The 13,762-nt window shown below is 44.1% G+C and overlaps 1 protein-coding gene across 2 annotated transcripts in view; it reads left to right on the top strand.

Annotated features, from left to right (window-relative positions):
* Nucleotides 1-13,762, top strand: part of LOC139385663 (rho GTPase-activating protein 42) — a 225,947-nt gene that overhangs the window by 23,091 nt on the left and 189,094 nt on the right. For both annotated transcript variants that reach the window (XM_071130909.1, XM_071130910.1), the window contains exon 2: nucleotides 1,126-1,221. In XM_071130909.1, coding sequence (XP_070987010.1) covers nucleotides 1,126-1,221 — 96 coding nt within the window. The remainder of the gene's footprint in view (nucleotides 1-1,125; nucleotides 1,222-13,762) is intronic.

The following is a 13,762-nucleotide window of genomic DNA, read 5'->3' as shown; positions in this document are numbered from 1 at the left end:
CTAGCTGGTTTCAGAAAAATGCTGTACTATATACATGGTATAATGGTATACTATATACATGGTATAATGGTATACTATATACATTGTATAATGGTATACTATATACATGGTATAATGTTATACTATATACATGGTATAATGGAAACTATATACATGGTATAATGGTATACTATATACATGGTATAATGGAATACTATATACATGGTATAATGGTATACTATATACATGGTATAATGGTATACTATATACATGGTATAATGTTATACTATATACATGGTATAATGGTAAACTATATACATGGTATAATGGTATACTATATACATGGTATAATGTTATACTATATACATGGTATAATGGAATACTATATACATGGTATAATGGTATACTATATACATGGTATAATGTTATACTATATACATGGTATAATGGTATACTATATACATGGTATAATGGTATACTATATACATGGTATAATGGTATACTGTACACATGGCATAATGGTATACTATATACATGGTATAATGGAATACTATATACATGGTATAATGTTATACTATATACATGGTATAATGGTAAACTATATACATGGTATAATGGTATACTATATACATGGTATAATGTTATACTATATACATGGTATAATGGAATACTATATACATGGTATAATGGTATACTATATACATGGTATAATGTTATACTATATACATGGTATAATGGTATACTATATACATGGTATAATGGTATACTATATACATGGTATAATGGTATACTGTACACATGGCATAATGGTATACTATATATGTTATACTATATACAGTTGCGCCATCAAAAAGCTAGCAATTGGGCGATGATAGAGGAGACATTTCAGCTAAGGAGAGATTACACATCCCCACCTATTACCTCTGTCCAACAGTAACAATCATGACTGACACATACCCTCTCTGCCTCCCCCAGATCTGTGTATATCTCTATGACACATACCCTCTCTGCCTCCCCCAGATCTGTGTATATCTCTATGACACATACCCTCTCTGCCTCCAGATCTGTGTATATCTCTATGACACATACCCTCTCTGCCTCCAGATCTTTGAATATCTCTATGACACATACCCTCTCTTCCTCCAGATCTGTCTACTGCGGTCCAGAAGTTCTCTCAGTCCCTCCAGGAGTTCCAGTTTGAGTGTATAGGAGACGCAGAGACGGATGACGAGGTCAATATCGGTAAGTCCTCCAACGAGACCGGAACGAGGAGGGTTTCTCTCTCTCCCTCTCTCTTCAGACATCGTTCTGAGCTATAGTCTGTCACTTGTTACGTTTCTATTTTCATTTGGTCCTGTTAGTTTAACATTGTCAAATGTCAAACTAATTAAAATTCCCCTCCAAAAAACACGTGTTCCTGCAAGTCATTTGTTTTTTTGGAGAATAAACACTGATTATCAAGAAGCATCACTTGTTTGTCCAAAACTTCATATTACTTTCGCTTTGGTCTTCCAGCGTCATGCGGAAGGAAACAACACATAACCACTGAGTAGACTATATACAGTAACCCAGAGATCATCATCAACACATAACCACTGAGTAGACTATATACAGTAACCCAGGGATCATCAACAACACATAACCACTGAGTAGACTATATACAGTAACCCAGAGATCATCATCAACACATAACCACTGAGTAGACTATATACAGTAACCCAGGGATCATCAACAACACATAACCACTGAGTAGACTATATACAGTAACCCAGGGATCATCAACAACACATAACCACTGAGTAGACTATATACAGTAACCCAGGGATCATCAACACATAACCACTGAGTAGACTATATACAGTAACCCAGGGATCATCATCAACACATAACCACTGAGTAGACTATATACAGTAACCCAGGGATCATCAACACATAACCACTGAGTAGACTATATACAGTAACCCAGGGATCATCATCAACACATAACCACTGAGTAGACTATATACAGTAACCCAGGGATCATCAACAACACATAACCACTGAGTAGACTATATACAGTAACCCAGGGATCATCAACAACACATAACCACTGAGTAGACTATATACAGTAACCCAGGGATCATCAACAACACATAACCACTGAGTAGACTATATACAGTAACCCAGGGATCATCAACAACACATAACCACTGAGTAGACTATATACAGTAACCCAGGGATCATCAACAACACATAACCACTGAGTAGACTATATACAGTAACCCAGGGATCATCAACACATAACCACTGAGTAGACTATATACAGTAACCCAGGGATCATCAACAACACATAACCACTGATTAGACTATATACAGTAACCCAGGGATCATCATCAACACATAACCACTGAGTAGACTATATACAGTAACCCAGGGATCATCATCAACACATAACCACTGAGTAGACTATATACAGTAACCCAGGGATCATCATCAACACATAACCACTGAGTAGACTATATACAGTAACCCAGGGATCATCAACAACACATAACCACTGAGTAGACTATATACAGTAACCCAGGGATCATCAACAACACATAACCACTGAGTAGACTATATACAGTAACCCAGGGATCATCATCAACACATAACCACTGAGTAGACTATATACAGTAACCCAGGGATCATCAACAACACATAACCACTGAGTAGACTATATACAGTAACCCAGGGATCATCATCAACACATAACCACTGAGTAGACTATATACAGTAACCCAGGGATCATCAACAACACATAACCACTGAGTAGACTATATACAGTAACCCAGGGATCATTAACAACATTATGAATTTGATTGAACCTTTATTTAACTAGGCAAGTCAGTTAAGAACAACTTGTATTTACATCAATGGCCTACCCTGGGCCAAACCCTAACCAGGACGACACTGGGCCAAATGTGCACCCCGCTATGGGACTCCCAATCACGGCCGGTATTGATACAACCTGGAAACGAACCAGGGTCTGTAGTGACGCCTCTAGCGCTGAGATGCAGTGTGTTTAGACCGCTGCGCCGCACCTGTTACCCAGCCGTCCCCTCACTTCCTCTTCCTCTCTTTTTACCTCTCTCGTAGGGACGTAGGGCTCAAGTCGTGCACTATGAAGGGAATAGTGTGCCATTTTGACGCATTCATAACGTGTTTTGTCAGCTAGTCTGCCCAGATAGACAGAGCTGATTCCTGATTCTATGCCGTAGCAGCGGGAGGAGCAGGCGCGGGACACAGCGCCTCAGGCTTCTTTTGGAAAGCTTTTTTATTGACTGACTAACAGAAGGGAATACATTGCGGGGTACATATTTGAATACATAATAGCACTACAGACAAACAATAGGATTAAAGACACAGTGGCAGGAGAGCTTATTCACATTTCAAAGAATGACATAGATTTAATGGGTCTCAGACATGTACATTGATTGTTTCAAAGAGTTACATAGATTTGTTTTCTGATAGTTTCCGATGTTGTTTAGTTGTATAGGCTGCAACATTGTACACCTTTGTGTTGTGTTGGGATGAATCGGACTGTTCGATATCTGTTTAAAACGGATACAACTTTTTCAAAGTGTGATCCCTTGCCACCATTCCCAAACAGCAAAAGGCCAAGGCAGCAGAATTACTATCCGAGGAGAAAAGATGTGATCGTCTGGCCATCAATGGAAACTGTTGTTCTTTCTGACTGACTTGACTGGACCCCAGACAGTGAACCCAAAGTCTGCGTCTTGATGCAGCATAGGACCAATCTACTTTGATGCTCCTCTCTTCCCCCAGAGTCACCAGGAGCCTGTCTGTGTGTGTGTCTCAAATTGTATCCTATTCCCTATATAGTGCACTACTGTTGACCAGAGCCCTATGGCTCTGATAGGGCTCTGGGAACAGTGTGCCATTGTGGATACAGCCTCTGTCTGTAGGAGCAGACGGGTTCAGCTGACCTTGTATTGATTCCTTTCTCTACTTCCTGTAGTGACATTCAAAATCCTACAACATATTACACCAGTAATCACAGAATCAATGGGACAGCTAGACAACTAGATTGATGGAGGCAATAAAGAAATATTAGTTGTTCTCAAAGTTACAGGGGCTGTTTTCTTCATCATGGCCTGACTTCTTCTCTTTCACTGTCCTGTGTTCTGGAGTGGAACAAACCTTAGATTAGTGGTGTCCTGTGTACTAGAGTTGAAAGAACCTTAGATGAGTGGTGTCCTGTGTTTTGGAGTTGAACAAACCTTAGATTAGTGGTGTCCTGTGTTCTAGAGTTGAAAGAACCTTAGATGAGTGGTGTCCTGTGGTCTGGAGTGGAACAAACCTTAGATTAGTGGTGTCCTGTGTTCTGGAGTTGAAAGAACCTTAGATTAGTGGTGTCCTGTGTTCTAGAGTTGAAAGAACCTTAGATGAGTGGTGTCCTGTGTTCTAGAGTTGAAAGAACCTTAGATGAGTGGTGTCCTGTGTTCTAGAGTTGAAAGAACCTTAGATGAGTGGTGTCCTGTGTTCTAGAGTTGAAAGAACCTTAGATGAGTGGTGTCCTGTGTTCTGGAGTTGAAAGAACCTTAGATTAGTGGTGTCCTGTGTTCTGGAGTTGAAAGAACCTTAGATTAGTGGTGTCCTGTGTTCTAGAGTTGAAAGAACCTTAGATGAGTGGTGTCCTGTGGTCTGGAGTTGAAAGAACCTTAGATGAGTGGTGTCCTGTGTTCTAGAGTTGAAAGAACCTTAGATGAGTGGTGTCCTGTGGTCTGGAGTGGAACAAACCTTAGATTAGTGGTGTCCTGTGTTCTGGAGTTGAAATAACTTTAGATGAGTGGTGTCCTGTGTTCTGGAGTTGAAATAACTTTAGATTAGTGGTGTCCTGCTAGCTAGCTAAACAATGAACCATAATCTCAACTCATGACGTTACTACCCTACATGAATCTGCAGGTAGCTAACCAACCAGGTTCTACGGCTATAACTAGTCAAGCAAATGTGTCTGAGATACGAAGAATAAGATCATACACATAACGTTAGCTAGCGAGCCAGCCAGCTAACATTATCTAGATTATACTTTAACTTGAAATGAAACTACTTCCTGTCAAAATTAGAAATGTTTAATATCTGAAAATGTAGCTGGCTAGACTGTCTTACCTGTATCGACAGGTGTTTTCTCCATCTCCTTAGCTATCAATCTCTAATTCCACTGATTTCAAAACTCGGTCCTCCAGAAAGTGTAGAGCATACACATAACGTTAGCTAGCGTGCCAGCCAGCTAACGTTAGCTAGCTAACAGTACACTTTAACTTGACGTTAGGTTTATGCAATTTTACTACACGATACATTTTTAAAAAGCCATGTTGGACAGGATTACCTAGACATACTGACCAGCTCAAAAAGACAGAACCGTGCTATATGGCTGACCAATCCAAACTCATCTCTCGGCATGTCCAGCCCACTCATTATCTTCGCCAATCATGGCTAGTGGGAAGGTTGCTCTATTTTTCCGTGGCTAAAACAACTAGGCTCGTAATTTAACAATTGTAGTTGTATTTAAAGATGGCGTACACGTTTATTATTAATGAAAATTCACATGTTCGGGAAGGCATTTCTGCCCAAAAAACACAGTTTACATTCAAACGGTTCTCCTGTGAAATAGTGACCCGTGACATACACCTAGTTTCCTAAAATTGGTCACAAATGACTGATGATTGGCTGAGAGAAATTGATGATAAAAAGATTGTAGGAGCTTTTTTGTTAGACTTCAGTGCAGCTTTAAACATTATCGATGACAAGGAGAAAACAGGTTTACCCATAATGACAAGGAGAAAACAGGTTTTTAGACATTTCTGCAAATTTATTAAAAATTAAAACCAGAAATATCTTATTTAGATAAGTATTCAGCCCCTTTGCTATGAGACTTGAAAATGAGCTCAGGTGATCAGGCCCTGTTTCCATTGATCATCCTTGAGATGTTCCTACAACTTGATTCGAGTCCACCTGTGGTAAATTCAATTGATTGGACATGATTTGGAAAGGCACACGCCTGTCTTATCTAAAGTCCCACAATTGACAGTGCATGTCAGAGCAAAAAAACAAGCCATTAGGTTAAAGGAATTGTCCGTAGAGCTCCGAGACAGGATTGTGTCGAGGCACAGATCTGGGGAAATTTATGCAGCATTGAAGGTCTCCAAGAACACAGTAGCCTCCATCATTCTTAAATGGAAGAAATGTGACTCTTTACCAAGACTCTTCAAAGAGCTGGCCGCCCGGCCAAACTGAACCTCATGGTCACTCTGACAGAGCTCTAGAGTTCCTCTGTAGAGATGGGAGAACCTTCCAGAAGGACAACCATCTCTGCAGCACTCCCCCAATCAGGCCTTTATGGTAGAGTTGCCCGCCGAAGCCAGTCCTCAGTAAAAGGCACATGACAGCCATCTTGGACTTTGCCCAAAGGCACCTAAAGACTCTCAGACCATGAGAAACAAGATTATCTGGTCTGATGAATCAAAGATTGAACTCTTTAGCCTGAATACCAAGTGTCCCATCTGGAGGAAACCTGGAACCACCAAAGTACAGAGAGATCCTTCATGAAAACCTACTCCAGAGCACCCATGACCTCAAACTGGGGCAAAGGTTCACCTTCCAACAGGACAGCGACCCTAAGCACACAGCCAAGACAACGCAGGAGTGGCTTTGGGACAAGTCTCTGAATGTCCTTGAGTGGCCCAGCCATATCATGGACTTGAACCTGATCAAACATCTCTGGAGAGACCCTGAAAATAGATGTGCAGCGACGATCCCCATCCAACCTGACAGAGCTTGAGAGGATCTGCAGAGAAGAATGGGAGAAACTCTCCAAATACAGGTGTGCCAAGCTTCTATCATCATACCCAAGATGAATCAATGCTGTAATAACTCCCAAATGTGCTTTATTAAGCAAGTATTGAGTAAAGGGTCTGAATATTTATGTAAATGTGATTTTTTTCCTTTATTTGTAATAAATTAGCTAAATGTTCCAAAAAACAGTTTTTGCTTCGTCATTATGGGGTATTTATTGTGTGTAGATTGATGAGGATTTAAAAAAAAAATCCTTTTAGAATAAGGCTGTTCGGTAACAAAATGTAGAAAAAGTCAAGCTTTCTGAAAACCTTCCAAAGGCACTGCCTTAATGTTGCTGGACCCCCAGGAAGAGTAGCTGCTGCCTTGACAGGAACTAATGGGGATCCATAATACACCCCAGGAAGAGTAGCTGCTGCCTTGACAGGAACTAATGGGGATCCATAATACACCCCAGGAAGAGTAGCTGCTGCCTTGACAGGAACTAATGGGGATCCATAATACACCCCAGGAAGAGTAGCTGCTGCCTTGACAGGAACTAATGGGGGTCCATAATAAACCCCAGGAAGAGTAGCTGCTGCCTTGACAGGAACTAATGGGGATCCATAATACACCCCAGGAAGAGTAGCTGCTGCCTTGACAGGAACTAATGGGGATCCATAATACACCCCAGGAAGAGTAGCTGCTGCCTTGACAGGAACTAATGGGGGTCCATAATAAACCCCAGGAAGAGTAGCTGCTGCCTTGGCAGGAACTAATGGGGATCCATAATAAACCCCAGGAAGAGTAGCTGCTGCCTTGGCAGGAACTAATGGGTATCCATAATAAACCCCAGGAAGAGTAGCTGCTGCTGCCTTGACAGGAACTAATGGGGATCCATAATAAACCCCAGGAAGAGTAGCTGCTGCCTTGGCAGGAACTAATGGGGGTCCATAATAAACCCCAGGAAGAGTAGCTGCTGCCTTGACAGGAACTAATGGGGATCCATAATACACCCCAGGAAGAGTAGCTGCTGCCTTGACAGGAACTAATGGGGATCCATAATACACCCCAGGAAGAGTAGCTGCTGCCTTGACAGGAACTAATGGGGGTCCATAATAAACCCCAGGAAGAGTAGCTGCTGCCTTGACAGGAACTAATGGGGATCCATAATACACCCCAGGAAGAGTAGCTGCTGCCTTGACAGGAAATAATGGGGGTCCATAATAAACCCCAGGAAGAGTAGCTGCTGCCTTGGCAGGAACTAATGGGGATCCATAATAAACCCCAGGAAGAGTAGCTGCTGCTGCCTTGGCAGGAACTAATGGGGATCCATAATAAACCCCAGGAAGAGTAGCTGCTGCCTTGGCAGGAACTAATGGGGGTCCATAATAAACCTCAGGAAGAGTAGCTGCTGCCTTGGCAGGAACTAATGGGGATCCATAATAAACCCCAGGAAGAGTAGCTGCTGCCTTGGCAGGAACTAATGGCGATCCATAATAAACCCCAGGAAGAGTAGCTGCTGCCTTGACAGCAACTATTAGGGATCCATAATAAACCCCAGGAAGAGTAGCTGCTGCTTTGGCAGGAACTAATGGGGATCCATAATAAACCCCAGGAAGAGTAGATGCTGCCTTGGCAGGAACTAATGGGGATCCATAATACACCCCAGGAAGAGTAGCTGCTGCCTTGACAGGAACTAATGGGGTCCATAATACACCCCAGGAAGAGTAGCTGCTGCCTTGACAGGAACTAATGGGGATCCATAATACACCCCAGGAAGAGTAGCTGCTGCCTTGACAGGAACTAATGGGGGTCCATAATAAACCCCAGGAAGAGTAGCTGCTGCCTTGACAGGAACTAATGGGGATCCATAATACACCCCAGGAAGAGTAGCTGCTGCCTTGACAGGAACTAATGGGGGTCCATAATAAACCCCAGGAAGAGTAGTTGCTGCCTTGGCAGGAACTAATGGGTATCCATAATAAACCCCAGGAAGAGTAGCTGCTGCCTTGGCAGGAACTAATTGGGATCCATAATAAACCCGAGGAAGAGTAGCTGCTGCCTTGATAGGAACTAATGGGGATCCATAATAAACCCCAGGATGAGTAGCTGCTGCCTAGGCAGGAAATAATGGCGATCCATAATAAACCCCAGGAAGAGTAGCTGCTGCCTTGGCAGGAACTAATGTCGATCCGTAATAAACCCCAGGAAGAGTAGCTGCTGCCTTGGCAGGAACTAATGGAGATCCATAATAAACCCTAGGAAGAGTAGCTGCTGCCTTGGCAGGAAATAATGGGGATCCATAATAAACCCCCGGAAGAGTAGCTGCTGCCTTGACAGGAAATAATGGGGATCCATAATAAACCCCAGGAAGAGTAGCTGCTGCCTTGACAGGAACTAATGGAGATCCATAATAAAGCCCAGGAAGAGTAGCTGCTGCCTTGACAGGAACTAATGGGGATCCATATTAAACCACAGGAAGAGTAGCTGCTGCCTTGACAGGAACTAATGGGGATCCATAATAAACCCCAGGAAGAGTAGCTGCTGCCTTGGCAGGAACTAATGGCGATCCGTAATAAACCCCAGGAAGAGTAGCTGCTGCCTTGGCAGGAACTAATGGAGATCCATAATAAACCCTAGGAAGAGTAGCTGCTGCCTCGGCAGGAAATAATGGCGATCCATAATAAACCCCAGGAATAGTAGCTGCTGCCTTGGCAGGAACTAATGGCGATCTATAATAAACCCCAGGAAGAGTAGCTGCTGCCTTGGCAGGAACTAATGGGGATCCATAATAAACCCCATGAAGAGTAGCTGCTGCCTTGACAGGAACTCATGGGGATCCATAATAAGCCCCAGGAAGAGTAGCTGCTGCCTTGATAGTAACTAATGGGGATCCATAATAAACCCCAGGAAGAGTAGCTGCTGCCTTGGCAGGAAATAATGGTGATCCATAATAAACCCCAGGAAGAGTAGCTGCTGCCTTGGCAGGAACTAATGGCGATCCATAATAAACCCCAGGAAGAGTAGCTGCTGCTTTGACAGGAACTAATGGGGATCTGTAATAAACCCCAGGAAGAGTAGCTGCTGCCTTGGCAGGAACTAATGGAGATCCATAATAAACCCTAGGAAGAGTAGCTGCTGCCTTGGCAGGAAATAATGGGGATCCATAATAAACCACAGGAAGAGTAGCTGCTGCCTTGACAGGAACTAATGGGGATCCATAATAAACCCCCAGGAAGAGTAGCTGCTGCTTTGGCAGGAATTAATGGGGATCCATAATAAACCCCAGGAAGAGTAGCTGCTGCCTTGACAGGAACTAATGGGGATCCATAATAAACCCCAGGAAGAGTAGCTGCTGCCTTGATAGGAACTAATGGGGATCCATAATAAACCCCAGGATGAGTAGCTGCTGCCTAGGCAGGAAATAATGGCGATCCATAATAAACCCCAAGAAGAGTAGCTGCTGCCTTGGCAGGAACTAATGGCGATCCGTAATAAACCCCAGGAAGAGTAGCTGCTGCCTTGACAGGAAATAATGGGGATCCATAATAAACCCCAGGAAGAGTAGCTGCTGCCTTGACAGGAACTAATGGAGATCCTTAACAAAGCCCAGGAAGAGTAGCTGCTGCCTTGACAGGAACTAATGGGGATCCATAATAAACCACAGGAAGAGTAGCTGCTGCCTTGACAGGAACTAATGGAGATCCATAAAAACCCCAGGAAGAGTAGCTGCTGGCTTGGCAGGAACTAATGGGGATCCACAATAAACCCCAGGAAGAGTAGCTGCTGCCTTGGCAGGAAATAATGGGGATCCATAATAAACCCCAGGAAGAGTAGCTGCTGCCTTGGCAGGAACTAATGGAGATCCATAATAAACCCTAGGAAGAGTAGCTGCTGCCTTGGCAGGAAATAATGGGGATCCATAATAAACCCCCGGAAGAGTAGCTGCTGCCTTGACAGGAAATAATGGCGATCCATAATAAACCCCAGGAAGAGTAGCTGCTGCTTTGACAGGAACTAATGGGGATCCGTAATAAACCCCAGGAAGAGTAGCTGCTGCCTTGGCAGGAACTAATGGAGATCCATAATAAACCCTAGGAAGAGTAGCTGCTGCCTTGGCAGGAAATAATGGGGATCCATAATAAACCACAGGAAGAGTAGCTGCTGCCTTGACAGGAACTAATGGGGATCCATAATAAACCCCCAGGAAGAGTAGCTGCTGCTTTGGCAGGAATTAATGGGGATCCATAATAAACCCCAGGAAGAGTAGCTGCTGCCTTGACAGGAACTAATGGGGATCCATAATAAACCCCAGGAAGAGTAGCTGCTGCCTTGATAGGAACTAATGGGGATCCATAATAAACCCCAGGATGAGTAGCTGCTGCCTAGGCAGGAAATAATGGCGATCCATAATAAACCCCAAGAAGAGTAGCTGCTGCCTTGGCAGGAACTAATGGCGATCCATAATAAACCCCAGGAAGAGTAGCTGCTGCCTTGACAGGAACTAATGGGGATCCATATTAAACCACAGGAAGAGTAGCTGCTGCCTTGACAGGAACTAATGGGGATCCATAATAAACCCCAGGAAGAGTAGCTGCTGCCTTGGCAGGAACTAATGGCGATCCGTAATAAACCCCAGGAAGAGTAGCTGCTGCCTTGGCAGGAACTAATGGAGATCCATAATAAACCCTAGGAAGAGTAGCTGCTGCCTTGGCAGGAAATAATGGCGATCCATAATAAACCCCAGGAATAGTAGCTGCTGCCTTGGCAGGAACTAATGGCGATCTATAATAAACCCCAGGAAGAGTAGCTGCTGCCTTGGCAGGAACTAATGGGGATCCATAATAAACCCCATGAAGAGTAGCTGCTGCCTTGACAGGAACTAATGGGGATCCATAATAAACCCCAGGAAGAGTAGCTGCTGCCTTGATAGTAACTAATGGGGATCCATAATAAACCCCAGGAAGAGTAGCTGCTGCCTTGGCAGGAAATAATGGTGATCCATAATAAACCCCAGGAAGAGTAGCTGCTGCCTTGGCAGGAACTAATGGCGATCCATAATAAACCCCAGGAAGAGTAGCTGCTGCTTTGACAGGAACTAATGGGGATCCGTAATAAACCTCAGGAAGAGTAGCTGCTGCCTTGGCAGGAACTAATGGAGATCCATAATAAACCCTAGGAAGAGTAGCTGCTGCCTTGGCAGGAAATAATGGGGATCCATAATAAACCACAGGAAGAGTAGCTGTTGCCTTGACAGGAACTAATGGGGATCCATAATAAACCCCAGGAAGAGTAGCTGCTGCTTTGGCAGGAATTAATGGGGATCCATAATAAACCCCAGGAAGAGTAGCTGCTGCCTTGACAGGAACTAATGGGGATCCATAATAAACCCCAGGAAGAGTAGCTGCTGCCTTGATAGGAACTAATGGGGATCCATAATAAACCCCAGGATGAGTAGCTGCTGCCTAGGCAGGAAATAATGGCGATCCATAATAAACCCCAAGAAGAGTAGCTGCTGCCTTGGCAGGAACTAATGGCGATCCGTAATAAACCCCAGGAAGAGTAGCTGCTGCTGCCTTGGCAGGAACTAATGGGGATCCATAATAAACCCCAGGAAGAGTAGCTGCTGCCTTGGCAGGAACTAATGGGGGTCCATAATAAACCTCAGGAAGAGTAGCTGCTGCCTTGGCAGGAACTAATGGGGATCCATAATAAACCCCAGGAAGAGTAGCTGCTGCCTTGGCAGGAACTAATGGCGATCCATAATAAACCCCAGGAAGAGTAGCTGCTGCCTTGACAGCAACTATTAGGGATCCATAATAAACCCCAGGAAGAGTAGCTGCTGCTTTGGCAGGAACTAATGGGGATCCATAATAAACCCCAGGAAGAGTAGATGCTGCCTTGGCAGGAACTAATGGGGATCCATAATACACCCCAGGAAGAGTAGCTGCTGCCTTGACAGGAACTAATGGGGTCCATAATACACCCCAGGAAGAGTAGCTGCTGCCTTGACAGGAACTAATGGGGATCCATAATACACCCCAGGAAGAGTAGCTGCTGCCTTGACAGGAACTAATGGGGGTCCATAATAAACCCCAGGAAGAGTAGCTGCTGCCTTGACAGGAACTAATGGGGATCCATAATACACCCCAGGAAGAGTAGCTGCTGCCTTGACAGGAACTAATGGGGGTCCATAATAAACCCCAGGAAGAGTAGTTGCTGCCTTGGCAGGAACTAATGGGTATCCATAATAAACCCCAGGAAGAGTAGCTGCTGCCTTGGCAGGAACTAATTGGGATCCATAATAAACCCGAGGAAGAGTAGCTGCTGCCTTGATAGGAACTAATGGGGATCCATAATAAACCCCAGGATGAGTAGCTGCTGCCTAGGCAGGAAATAATGGCGATCCATAATAAACCCCAGGAAGAGTAGCTGCTGCCTTGGCAGGAACTAATGTCGATCCGTAATAAACCCCAGGAAGAGTAGCTGCTGCCTTGGCAGGAACTAATGGAGATCCATAATAAACCCTAGGAAGAGTAGCTGCTGCCTTGGCAGGAAATAATGGGGATCCATAATAAACCCCCGGAAGAGTAGCTGCTGCCTTGACAGGAAATAATGGGGATCCATAATAAACCCCAGGAAGAGTAGCTGCTGCCTTGACAGGAACTAATGGAGATCCATAATAAAGCCCAGGAAGAGTAGCTGCTGCCTTGACAGGAACTAATGGGGATCCATATTAAACCACAGGAAGAGTAGCTGCTGCCTTGACAGGAACTAATGGGGATCCATAATAAACCCCAGGAAGAGTAGCTGCTGCCTTGGCAGGAACTAATGGCGATCCGTAATAAACCCCAGGAAGAGTAGCTGCTGCCTTGGCAGGAACTAATGGAGATCCATAATAAACCCTAGGAAGAGTAGCTGCTGCCTCGGCAGGAAATAATGGCGATCCATAATAAACCCCAGG

This window comes from Oncorhynchus clarkii, chromosome 27, assembly GCF_045791955.1.
Source record: "Oncorhynchus clarkii lewisi isolate Uvic-CL-2024 chromosome 27, UVic_Ocla_1.0, whole genome shotgun sequence".
Lineage (NCBI taxonomy): Eukaryota > Metazoa > Chordata > Actinopteri > Salmoniformes > Salmonidae > Oncorhynchus > Oncorhynchus clarkii.
This window is presented reverse-complemented; position numbering and strand designations above follow the sequence as displayed.